This window comes from Seriola dumerili, unplaced genomic scaffold (assembly GCF_002260705.1).
Source record: "Seriola dumerili isolate Sdu_G_001 unplaced genomic scaffold, Sdu_1.0 BDQW01000079.1, whole genome shotgun sequence".
Lineage (NCBI taxonomy): Eukaryota > Metazoa > Chordata > Actinopteri > Carangiformes > Carangidae > Seriola > Seriola dumerili.
In genome coordinates, this window is record NW_019174334.1 from 1,437,559 (window position 1) to 1,450,360 (window position 12,802).

The 12,802-nt window shown below is 41.2% G+C and overlaps 1 protein-coding gene across 1 annotated transcript in view; it reads right to left on the minus strand.

Moving 5' to 3' along the window:
- Positions 1-12,802, minus strand: part of prex2 (phosphatidylinositol-3,4,5-trisphosphate dependent Rac exchange factor 2) — a 90,250-nt gene that overhangs the window by 17,196 nt on the left and 60,252 nt on the right. The window contains exons 29-36 of the mRNA XM_022744313.1: positions 12,515-12,605; positions 10,087-10,215; positions 9,071-9,112; positions 7,488-7,585; positions 7,254-7,370; positions 3,404-3,506; positions 3,116-3,259; positions 2,877-2,991 (exon numbers count right to left, since the gene is read on the minus strand). Of these exons, the coding sequence (XP_022600034.1) occupies positions 2,877-2,991; positions 3,116-3,259; positions 3,404-3,506; positions 7,254-7,370; positions 7,488-7,585; positions 9,071-9,112; positions 10,087-10,215; positions 12,515-12,605 (839 nt within the window). The remainder of the gene's footprint in view (positions 1-2,876; positions 2,992-3,115; positions 3,260-3,403; positions 3,507-7,253; positions 7,371-7,487; positions 7,586-9,070; positions 9,113-10,086; positions 10,216-12,514; positions 12,606-12,802) is intronic.

Sequence of the window (12,802 nt, forward strand, 5' to 3'; positions counted from 1 at the left end):
GGATGCTCCTACACCTGTCCATCAACAAAAATATTCATCAGCAACTATTTTGATCATTTATTCAAAAAAAAATGTGCCGATTCCAACTTCTCACATGTGACAATTTGTTCCCTTTCTTTTCCCATACATGAGTAAACTGAGTATTCGTGTGTTCTGGACTGTTAATTACACAAAACAAGCAATACAAAGAAAATGTTAGGCAGATTCATCTACAACGAAAATAATAGCTGTAACCATAAATGAGTCACCATCAAGAATCAGCGGTGGAAGTATTCAAATCTTTTATACCGCGCTGTGGAAATACTCCATTACAAATAAAAGTAGATAAAGTAAAATTATGTAAATATTATTAGGAAAATGTACTTAAAGCTTCAAAAGTAGTAAGTAAAAGTCGTCGTTATGCAGAAAACTGGCCCATGACAGTGTTGTTCTGTTATGTATTATTGGATTATTTTTTACTGATGCATTAATATGTATTGTAAGTAGCATTTTACATGGTTGTGGGGCAAATTTGAATTAGAGCACTTCTTTATTCTATCATATTATGTTAATTTATCATGTAAAATCTTAAAATTTGAGAAATAACAAGCAACTATGATTGTTAGATAAATGTAGAGGAGGAAAAAGTACATTTCTCTCTGAAATGTGGTTGAACAGAAGCATAAAAGCATAAAATGAAAATACTGAAGTAAAGTACCTCGCATTGTTCCACTGTCAACCGTATATATGCTTTGCATTGTGTCTTAGGACTATATGGGATATTCTGTCACCATTTCTTTTCAGCAACATCAGCAAGGCAAACTCCTGCACAAACTTTCTTTACTTGCAAAAAAGGATATTTATTGGAACTTGAAAAATCGTTCCTCATCTCAAGACTCACTTGGCTACCCCACTATAGTCTATATATATATATATATATATATATATATATATACACACACACACACACACACACACACACAGTGGGATACCTTAACTGACCTGAGAGCCACAAAGAGCTGATTGGATTTAGACTGAAATGATCTGCAGTTTTGGGCTATGACAGGTTTTACTGAGAAGGAGATTGAGTATTTGAGAGGCGTATAGTCTAGTGGGGTCTCTGAAGCACACTGTCTATCCTCACCCCTACCAAGCACCCCTAATGCTCCCCAAATCACCAGCCTCACTCGCTTGCCTGTCAGCACACATCTGCTTCGTGTTACTGCCGGAGCCTCTGCTGTCAATGCAATCAGGCTCTTTCTGTACAGGTCGAACAAGAATGTACAGTACACGTGTATATATACAAAAACACAATGCATGGCTGGACTCGAGTAAACTCATACAGTTTACACCACTGAACCACATACAAGTTTAATGGGATAACTTCATGTTAAAAGTTGCTGCAGGTGCCGAACACACATAACATGTCTCTCCCTGTGGTATCTTAATTAGAACAGTGACATTTTAGAAAATGATCATGGAGGCCACCACTACAGTCTGCAAACAAGGACTCAGTAAAAAATGAAAGATATGCCACAAAATGTCAATATCCCTCTATTAAAAGGCGGTGGAATCCCAGAAGATCTTGCAGACAATATCATTACACAAAGAGACGGAAGGACAGTTGGAAAGACGTGATGCTCTGGAAGATTAAATGACCCAGCACAATTCGTTCCTCGGCTGTGCTTTGGGAAATCTGATGCTCGCACAAATTAATACTTGGAATTCTTTTCGCTCATCAAGCTAAACACTGCAAACAAATTAAAAACTCTCAGCAGAAGGCAAACCCGGTAAAATGAATGCTTTGTTGTGGTGCGTCGTCACCGAGAGTAAATAATTCAATCCCCCCCAAAGCAGATTGTCCCTCAATAACAAGATGAGGTTTTGCTGCGAGCTCCGCTCTGTGTTTAATTATCCACACAATCGGCAGCAGATGTTTAGCTGAAGTCGAACTGTCAACCTGTCACCCTCCTTGGTTCACACTTTCTAAGAGTATGACCGATTTTTTTCTAGTCAACCAAGATGGCTTCAGTCTATATTATTAAATCGCTACATTACAGTGCCTGTAGTTAAGTGGTAACCGTGCTGGGCTTTTACTCGAATACATAGACAGACAGTTTCGATCCAAGATAACAAAGTGTCCAATTAACAGACTTCGGGAGGATCAGGTGTGTGTGTCTGTAACTCTATCAGCATCTCAGCTTTGTAATCCAAATAGATCTGCACTAACATCAATAGAGGACATCTAATTTCTTACTTACACTGTCTCTGAGATTTTCTCAATATAAATTCTTAAGGCACACTCCACTCAGATCCCTTTATACAGAGCTAGTTTAAATGTAATTTTCATTCTCTGAAATCACAAGGTAGCATCTAACATGAGACCACATTGATATTCAGACAGCGTACTGCAGCGGTCCGACTCTCACTCATACGTTCGGGAGATTAAAACAAAGCCAAGCCCTAATTTCCAGCAGCAGTGTGTGTTTCCTCATATTTCTTTCAACCTCATTAAATTCTCCGCGCCTGGCCAATCACAGAGGGCTTCTGGTGTGCAAAGAACCAATGGGGTGTGAGGTAACCGAGTGCAGCAACTGTACAGAAGGCACTACATCAGCGCCGGTGACACGCTGGGCACCCTCGTCCAATCACCGCTGCCCCTGCTGTGTGTGTTCGCAACCAATCATACAAAAAAATAATAATAAAAATTCCCGCTGCGTTTGTCTCAGCCAATCACCTTGAGGCCCTGCTGGGCGTTGAGAGCCGAGTCCAAACTGAATGGGAGCCCATCATGATTTACATTAGATCGAAAAAAAAAAAAAAAAAACCCTGCAAAATTATATTTAGTCTCAAAGTCTCAAAGTCATATCTGTGTGTATATGACTCATATAACATACCTCAGTCTCTTGTAGTACTGCTTGACCTTATCCAACGAGGCAGCATTGATTTGGGCCTGGTATTCCTCCACTGACACATTGTCTCTATAGTAGTACCCCTCCATACTCTCCAGTGCTAAAGAAGAATCAAGTGAGAAGAGTGAAAGATAAAGTGATAAAGGCACCGCCAGTGTTTACAATCATCTATAAAGCAGCTTTTATCTCTGCTCACATCAAGTCCCCTAACCACGCTCTACTACCTTGTGTGAAGAGCACAGGGTAGATCTTGATGCCTCCTCCATTTTTCAGCCTGTGAGGCAGCTGGGAGAAGTAGAAACTCTCCAGGTAGAAGCAAACCTTCAGGGCCTGGCGGGTGCCCTCCACCTGGTACGAAATGGGCATGTCTGTCGAAGAGACGGCATGAATCAGAGCTCGGTCTACAGCTTTCCTTAATGTCAAAGACTTTGTAAGTAGCAATGGAGAGGCTGTGATGATGCCTCTCAGCTGAAGCCGCCATCAAATGTAACGAAGAGAGTCGGAGTACGTACTGGCAACCAGCGGCTCCCCTTCGAATTGCTGGAAGTAGAACGTGACCTTCTCCAGGTCGATGAGAGCCACCTGAGTGTCCTCCAGCATCGCCTGCTCGTCAGTCTGAAGAGAGAAAGTAGATAAACCGGTCAGAGAGCAATGGTGGAGGAAGTCTACGTATTTACCTTGTAGAAAATAAGTACACACAGATGTCAAATAAAACTTTTACACATCAAAGCCTGTTTATAGGAATACTACTGGATTTGTGAAAGAAAAGTTGAGGAAAGTCTTTTGCGGTTTCAGAGGAAACTGCCCAAAATTGGTAAATTGCTTTGAGGGATGTCGCTTAGAACCGAGTCTGGTGCAGCAGAAGACTACACGTTAGAAGATGAAAAAAGATATGGTAGAAATAAGTGAGGTTACCAGACCTCCTCTTGAGGTGGGCGACTCTGGGCTACATTAGCTGCTACTAGGATAAGACGCCCAAGTCTCTAACCAAACTGTTTGGGCGTCATATTGCATTGTGGGCAATGTCGGTGCCGGATTTTGACAAGGAAGGACAAGGTGGAACAAAAAAGACAATATCCTGTAGGTGGATTGTAGTTGCTCTGCAGCATATGATGACCCATCCGCTTACTAAGACACGTTATGTTGGGTTTTAGTTGGGCTTATAACACCCCAGTGTAAAACTACATCACAAGCAAATGCAAAAACATTTTACTTTATTATTATTATATTTATTTTCAATTAAATATTATCAACAACACTCACTTCTTCCAAGGCCAAACAACCCTACACTGCTCATTTTTCTGTCACAACCATTAGTGTTATTGTGTAATTTTACTAGTTGCATGTTGAATGAAATACTGATGCAAGAATTCCTGAATGCTGCTGGTGCCATATGCACCATCAATTACTATTAGTAGCTAAAAACTGAAGCTCCTTTGTTGAGGTAAAAATGTTTCTAAGTAAAGCAAAAAAAATAATAATATGACTAACTATTCTTATGTTCTACAAGAAGAGGAGGTTCCCACAGTCAAGCAAGTGGCTTAATGAGTTTATCAGCACCCTGCACCTTGAAATAGTAATTCTTGTTAAAAGGTCAGACTTTTACAGTTTAACATCAGACAGCTTCTTATTGATGATCTAGAGCCCCCCAACTTTAATCCTTGATGACCACATCAGAGAAGTGAGATTGCTGTATTGCCACCATTCTTATTCACTTATCCCAGAGCATTGGTTAATTTGAGTGCGTGTGCGTGCGGTTCCTTCATTCTTCGTTTTCTTTTCCGTTTTCTTGTTAAACGAAAAGACCAGCGTCGCTTTAATGCCATTATACCGTGTGGCCTTTTTTCAATGAGGCATTTGAAGAGACGCAGAGTGGCCCCTTTCACTGTGAAATATGATTTTACACATAATATTATTGGATTATTGCTGCTGTATTAATATTTTTTTCAGCATTCTAATGTAGTAGGAGGTCGAGGTGATGCTTATACTGCTATTATTTATACTATTGGGTAGTTTTATTGTTGAAATGCATCAGATTTTCAGAGTAAGAGTCACAACATTCCCCCTCCTGAAATGTACAGTGCTGTAGATGACATGCTGCCATTTCTCTAACTGTATGAGATGCTCACGTGCCCATCAGAGCAGTTTGCTCGCGTTAACACACATGACAGTGTGTGTGTGTGTGTGTGTGTGTGTGTGTGTTTGCCCGCGTCGTTGTCTGTTCTTATGTTTGCTTTATCTCGTTTTGTGTTTGTTTATATCTCTGAACGTGTGTACGTGTGCGTACGTGCACTTGTTCCCCTTTCAAACATCCACTCAGCATCCTCGCACACAAACAAGCACATCTGCTCGTGGCCACAAAGATAGCAGCTCGAATATTTTGGATTGTGACGCTCTGCACTCCTCCATCACTCCCCCCCCCCTCTCTCTCTCTTCTCTTTCTTCCTCTCTCTATCCACCACATGCAGACGGATAAACACAGCAGCGGTGGAAGAGGATTAAGGCCTCTTTCTAAAGACACATTCGAGATGGTCCAACATGTGAGAGAGGGGTACCCGCTGCCCTGCCAAGTGACGCCTGCTGTGTGTGGGCAAGTTTATCTTAAAGGGCGTCATAAAAACACGCACCCCCCCCCCACTGACACACACATTCAGTTTACAGAAAATCACAAACACACACACACCAATAGCATCCAATACTCGTTTCATGCTGCCTTTCATGTGGTGCCCTAAAAAGGAGCGTACTGGGATTTCACTGGAATCACCTGCAGGTACTGAAACCCTGTTCTGCTCCGCAGGGACGCTTGAGCGGGAAATCTCTTGAGAAAGAAAGGGAGCGAGAGAAACAGCGAGACAGAGAGAAAGAGAGAGACAGCATGGCAGCAGGAAGATAGAGAAACAGGAAGACAGAGAAACGTCAACTATGTCTGGGGACCTGATGTAAGCCGCACACCCCTGGAACCTAAATAAACACTCATCCAAAATACTCTTTTATAGCAGTAATAATTCCCAGTGACAGGAAACAGAAATAGAAACTAAATCGAAACGACTCATTCTAATAAAAAGTGTTTTTCTATGTGGTCGATGACGCAAAATGCAGAAAAGAAACATGACTGCTTTTAAAGAATATACTCACAGTCCTTAAGCTACTCAAAGTTAACTTTACTTTACTTACTTTAAAGACACCTTTGAAATTATAAAAAAAAAAAAATCTTGGAGGGAAAGGTTAAGACGGATCTCAGCGAGGTCAGGGTGTGAGGTTTAGCTCCCCTTCAGCCATCCACAGTGGCTGTTCATGATCAACTCCTCTCTAGATGGTCTTTCCACTGGACTTTAATTCAGGAAAATAGACCAGCCTAGTGGGAATGTTTTCTTTTCCAAAATAAGATGAAATATTGATTACTCACATCAAATTACACTACTCAACATTATAGATGATCTCTTATATTTCTTAAGTTTTCATAATTTTGTAATTTTCAAAGCTACTTTGGAATGGATGAGCATTTGGGTGGCAAAATGTTTCCAAAACATACATGTTTTGTATTAAAATATATAATTTTAGACATATATACTGTATATCATGATAAATAAACATTACTCAACATATATACATATATATATATACATATACACACACACACACACATTTACATATACATATATATACACACACATGTTGAGTTATGTTTATTTATCATGATCATTATCATTCACTTATATTGAAATCCATGTCCAGAAGTTCAGAGATTGAACAGCAACAACCCAGAAGACGGTGAAGCTGTCTGCTACTGGAGTAACACGAGAGGGAAGTCGGCTGCAGCCGATCGGACTCTGCCCATCAGCGGCACGCCTCAGTGATTCAGACCACATCCATGCGCAGTCACTGCGGGCAGACTGTGTGTTAAACTCAGCACATTTTAGCGATTTCTTTCGGTGCCCACTGTGCAGCCTGGATGTGGCATCTTGATTGATGATCTATTCAAAATTCAAACCTGTAAATGGCAGATCTCATCTCATTTTCGTAGCTGTAGCTCACCATTACTCTTACTCAGACAGCAGAACAAAAATGTTGGATGTTGCAAAATTCATGTGATTCAAGTTTTTGTAATGCAGTGATTCATGTAATTTGAAATCTGATTGTGATCATTTGATATATTCTATGTTCTAGCTTTAATTTACTGTAAGTTAAAGCCAAAATCTATGCACAGTAATAAGAAAGTGTGCATAACTACATGAATGGTCGGTTTACAACGAATCCGTGTGTGTGTGTGTGTGTGTGTGTGTGTATACAGACCGCAACTCCTGTTTTTAGAGTGTGTTTTAAAGCAGATTAACTGAGAGCTGAGGCTGGTCTGGTGCTCACCAGATTGGGGGAGAGGAGGGACTGGAAGTGGAAGAGCAGCCCAGCGCTGGCTATCTGCTCCAGCCAACGACGGCTGGCTTCTTGAGCCTCCAGACAGTCCTGGGGGTCCGAGCTGTCCTGGTCTGGTTCCCTGCTTAAATTGTGGAACTGAAAGTGGACACAACAAGCAGTGAGCTGAGAGTGTCTATGTGTGAGTATGGCATTTTCTTTTTTCTTTTTTTTTTTTTGAAATACCTGGTTGAGGAAGGCCAGTAGGTGCTCCGAGAACGCACACACGGCTGCAACTAGAGACTGACAGAAGACCATATCTCGACGCAATTGGATCTCTGAGTCTAAAGAGAAAACAAATGGATATGAGGCCGAGAGGAAAGATATGATATATATATATATATATATAAGAGGTGATGTACAAACATAAAACTAAGTGAGAAGAAGAGATGGCAGGAGGTGAAAGAAAAAAAAACTGAGTGAGTGAACAGCTGAGGCGTAAAAGGGCAAGGAAGAAAGGAGTGACAGAAATAAGTGGTGTGAGTTTGTTAGGGTAATTAAAGAGGCTCTCTCAGGTCAGACTCAGTACTGTGGCAACTTTTAAGCTTCCAGTAAGGTGACAAAAAGTCCTGGCTACTTTTTTTTTTTTTTTTCCTAATCTGCTGGGTATTAAATATTGTATCAGAAAAATGAGCGCAAATGACAGGTGCGCCCAAGTGGAAAATAATTGGCTGCCATAATTTCCTGAGAAATAGCCCCCCCTCCCCCCTGAAAAAGTTCTACAATCCACTGAGTTAAAAATGAGTTCATGAACCCCTCGGAAAATGAATAATGTGTGGTAAAGGAATGGCCGCACGCTCTCTGACATTATTAACCAGTCCAACCATCACCTGCAAAATAAATCTTCCCTTTTCTACTTTTCCTTTTTGCAGTTCCAGGACATATGTAAAGGAACATAACACCTTATTTCATCAGTACAGTTTCTCCTAAGGTGTTCGCAGTTTAGTTGTGCTGCGAGCCCTGTGCCACTGCAATGAAAGGCTATGGATTTTCATTCAAAGTGTTTATTAGAGCTGCGGGAGTCTTGCGATGTATCTCATCGACTGGTACTCCTTTTTCAAACTTTATTCGTCTTGTTTTTTTTTTTTGTTGAGAAAGACTATAAAAGAGAGCATAAAGTGAATAGACAGAGAAAAGTAAAAAGTCACCAAAGGTAACGCATAAATCTATAAATTATGAAGGAGCGTTTACTGCATCTCAAGGGTCATTTTCTAGATATTCACAGAAAAAGACAGATATATAGTACATGTCATTATTAGTCTCCTAAAGTTTTCTTCTTTTCTCCTCAACTGCTGCAACGTTTTCGCATCATAAAATCTATTGATATGTGTATTTCGAAAATTGGGTTCTGGCCATTAATGAGCTCGCACTGCTATGCTTTTGTGTTTTTAAGTATTGTAGGACTTCCCAGTGCCTGTAAAAATAATATATACAGTACAAATAATGTCGTTAAATTATTGCAGAATTTTTATTCCTCTGCTTATAAACTCACCGTTTTCACTTTCTTGCTAATGAAACACTGTGTGTTTGTCTTTCCGATTTCCATTTCTAACTTTTTTATTTTCATTTTCACTTTTTTCCCTCTTTCATTCATGTCTCAGTTAATATTTCGCTGTTGCTTTTGTTGTTGACTTTCTTTTAATTGAGCTTACACTTTGGGTCACCGGTGCAGGATGCTATGCCTTTAAAAAGTGTACGGTTTTATTCATTTATTTTTTGTGTGTAAAATGCATTAACTACAGTATTCTGTGTTTCTGTGTGAGACAAACCTGTGTACTGTAGTAAGACCAAGAGCAGCCTCGTCTTCACCTCTGAAACAAACAAATAAATGCAAATCCAGTGAGGCAGCGAACAACCTTATATCAACTCCCAAAGAGCCTTTCTCCTTGACTGCAATAGTATGACCTATACTATAAACTCAACCCCTTAAAGTCATAAATAGGACAATGCTGTATAACTCTCCTGCCCCATCCCAGCTCCACAGCTGTTTATCTTCACATATAAGAACAAAAAAAAAAAAAAAAAACACACACACACAGCATCATAAAAATGAGCCAAAGGCAAAGATAATAACATAAATCCACATTTGTTTATAGTCATATCAGAGCCGCGGGTAGCTTGGCAGGGCGCTGCGCTGCATGAAAAAGCCATCATGGTGTACACAGGCCAAGCTGCACATTAATATCAGCTCTGATTATTTGTACTCGCTCAGTCGTGACCGCCAGCTCACCTTTCCCAGGAGTGTCATGTGGCTTGGCCCTGGGTCTGGGCTGTTTGTATCTGTATTCATCTGCCTGTGGTAGTGTGTCCGTTTGTACATATACAGCATGTCTGTATGTGTCAGTTTATTCAATCTGTGTGCCAACAAATGCAAAAAACACAAAAAAAAAAAAAAAAAAACACTTCTTTCAGTTGGTAGTGTTCAGCTCCAACTCTCCAGCTCTAATTGATGTATCCCAGGATGGTTTTAGAGTTTTCAGTTTCGAGAGAGCAGTGCAGTTAGCGGCCTGGGACTGCCTGTACCTACACAACTGTAACAGAGGTTATTATTGTATCTAATAAATATGATGAGGTGCGGTGGAGAATTGGTCAATTTAATGTACTTTACCGCCCAGGCCAGGCATGCTATTGCGCAATAAATATTGGATGTGACTGTGTGAGCAAAGCTTTAGGGTACGGACATGGTGGGAAAAGTAATGTATGTGTGTGTGTGTGTGTCTGTGTGTGTGTGTGTGTGTGTGTGTGTGTGTGTGTGTGTGTGTGTGTTAACCGTGTACACACTCACCTTCGACATATTTAGCGATGGTTTGTGTGAGGGTCTGAACGCTGCTGGGAAGGTTCCAGGGATCCTGCTTGACGTGGAGACGCAGCTTCTTGGTGCAGTTCACTTTGGGCTCCATCTCCTGCTGAAACTCTGACACCCACAAACACACAGACACACACACACACACACACACAAAGAATGAGCACAGACCTAGCAGTGGGATATGATTGTATGTGTATCAATCGTTAAGCACATTACAACACAAAGACAGATTTTATTATTTAATTCAGCTCCTGGTGCATTTTCCTTTATCATCTTCACCTCCAAAATACAAGTCAGCTCAATTCACAGATGTTTATTGCCGTCATAAAATGCCCATGACTTTGCTTAAGCAGTTAGAGAACATCGAACTCTGTGAAAGTACGACACGCTCAAACTATTTCGAAGATTGATTATTCAGTCAGCAAAGATTATTTACTAAAAAGGCAATCACAAAAGACAACTGATGCTAATAAAATTATGATACCCTTCTTTGTTGTTATTTTTCATCTCACACAAACCGTCTCTATTCATCTTTTGCTTTCTGTCCTCTATTTCTTGCTCTAAAACTGTCTCCTTAACATCAGTTTTATTCTCTTTTTCTTTCCATGTCACCCTCTCTCTCTCTCTCTCTCTCATATCCATCTATCTATTTCTATTTCTGAGTGAAATTATAGGTCAGTCAGACCCAGAACCAAGCCGATCCCACAGACCACCAGTTTTTTTCCGACTGCCTAGAATCTAATCTTTTTGTCATCTTGTCTTTGCAGTGGCAAAGCACGAGTGTAAAACCCCGTCAATCTGATGTAACCCCTCTCGAAACTAGACAGAACAGCTTGTGACAAAGTTTACTCTGGAGACGGAGAGCAGATTTGTGATAGAACGGTGGCTGTTTAACGGAGACTTCAAGTGTTTGTCTGTGTGTGTGTGTGTGTGTGTGTGTGTGTGTGTGTGTGTGTGTGTGTGTATATGCGTGTCTGAGGGCGACACAGAGAGTGAGAGATCAGATGCAGGAATGCTCCACTTGTGCGATAATCCTGTTTGCTGTGTTATCAACCGCACACATTACTGGAGTTGAGATGGATCAGCTCTGATCAAGGCCTTCCCATCCCTCCTGAGGCCATTTATGCATACAAACATACACACACACACACACCCACATACACAAAACACAAGCGGACCTATTTTCAGTTGAAGCGTATCGACGCCCACTTGAGGATAGGCTGACAGGAGAGGGGTCTGTGTGTGCCAAACGGGTGGGGATGTTTGAGGGCTTTACTTATCAAAACATACAGAATAACTGGGTAATCTAATCTTTAGCTTTTAGTCATCACACTCTATTAAAGTCACATTCAAGGACATAAAATAAGCAAACTTTTTCATATCGGAGCTTAGAAAAAGCCTTACATGGTACAATACGGACCACATGGGTACAAAACATACAGTTATCATCCCTGCACAGTCTGCAGACCGCGCCTTGCATCGCTTATAACAAAACAAAAGGAAAAGAAACAGTTGTTGCTTTTGAGCAGAGTTTTCATCTATCTTATCTTCAAAATGGGTTGAGTCGTCGGAACAGAGTCGCACAGATCATGAAAGGGCACCGTAAGCTAGTTTGGATTTGTAGCGGGAAGTGATAAGAATAAATTTAGCCCCTTCCAGCAACATTTCCGACATTTTCCCGAGAGAGATAAAAATGTAACAATAGCCGCTGCGGTTAAACACCAAGGCCAAGAGGAGGTGAGGTGGCAAATAAACACACGGTGAAAACAAAATTATCAGATAACATACAAGCACAGAGGCTGTTACAGGGTCACTTTTTCCATTGACTGGTAAGAAGCACTACAATAACAGTAAAACTGGAGATGAGTGGTGCTTTTTTTAACACCATAAAGTGCTTCTAAAGATTAGGGCACTGCAATAGCTGAAGGGGGGGAAGAAGTGGAGAGACGGGAGGGAAAAATAAAGAGAGAAGAAAATGGCTGGGAAACTTTTTTTTTTTTTTTTTTTAGGTGCTGGAATCCACCTACAGTACATCCCCCATGTCTCTACAATCACATCTGCGCTCACACACATTACACAACAGGAAGTTGCGGCCCCTACGCGCAGGCGGCTGCGACATTTTTTCATCATACGCTCTGTTTTCTCTCAGCACTGTGGTGGTCGGGCTCGGGAGTTTCTCTAATATTATCTTTTCTTCCACTGCTCCACTGTGCAGCCCAGCAAGACCCAGGAAGCAGAGCTACACATCAGCAAGAACACTAACAGGGAACTCACGTACTGCTGCAGCAGACAGAGAGATATTATAAAGGAAAAGACACAAAGAACGTCTCTTGCTCAAACGGTGGTGTAAGATGCTGACAGATGAGTGTTTCGGGGCCAGGGGTACATCGCAGTCCCGGTGTTTTACCTTGTAATCCTCTTCCGGGTGTGAAGCACTTGGTCTGCTCAAAGGCCCGAGCCACCACTGTTCCTCTCAGCATGCTGGTGATTGAGTCCACCTGCAGAAAGCACAAGGGTCAAGTCGTGGCACTTGCATGACACAGTTCTTCACTATAGAGCCAAGATCAAAAGTATGTGGAGGGAAGCAAAAGAAAAAAAAAAAAATCTGCTGCCCAAACATAACCAGCACCTGTTTCACTCACTCTGTCTCTCTCTCTCTCTCTCTCTGTCCCACACATTTTCACACATTTCCACA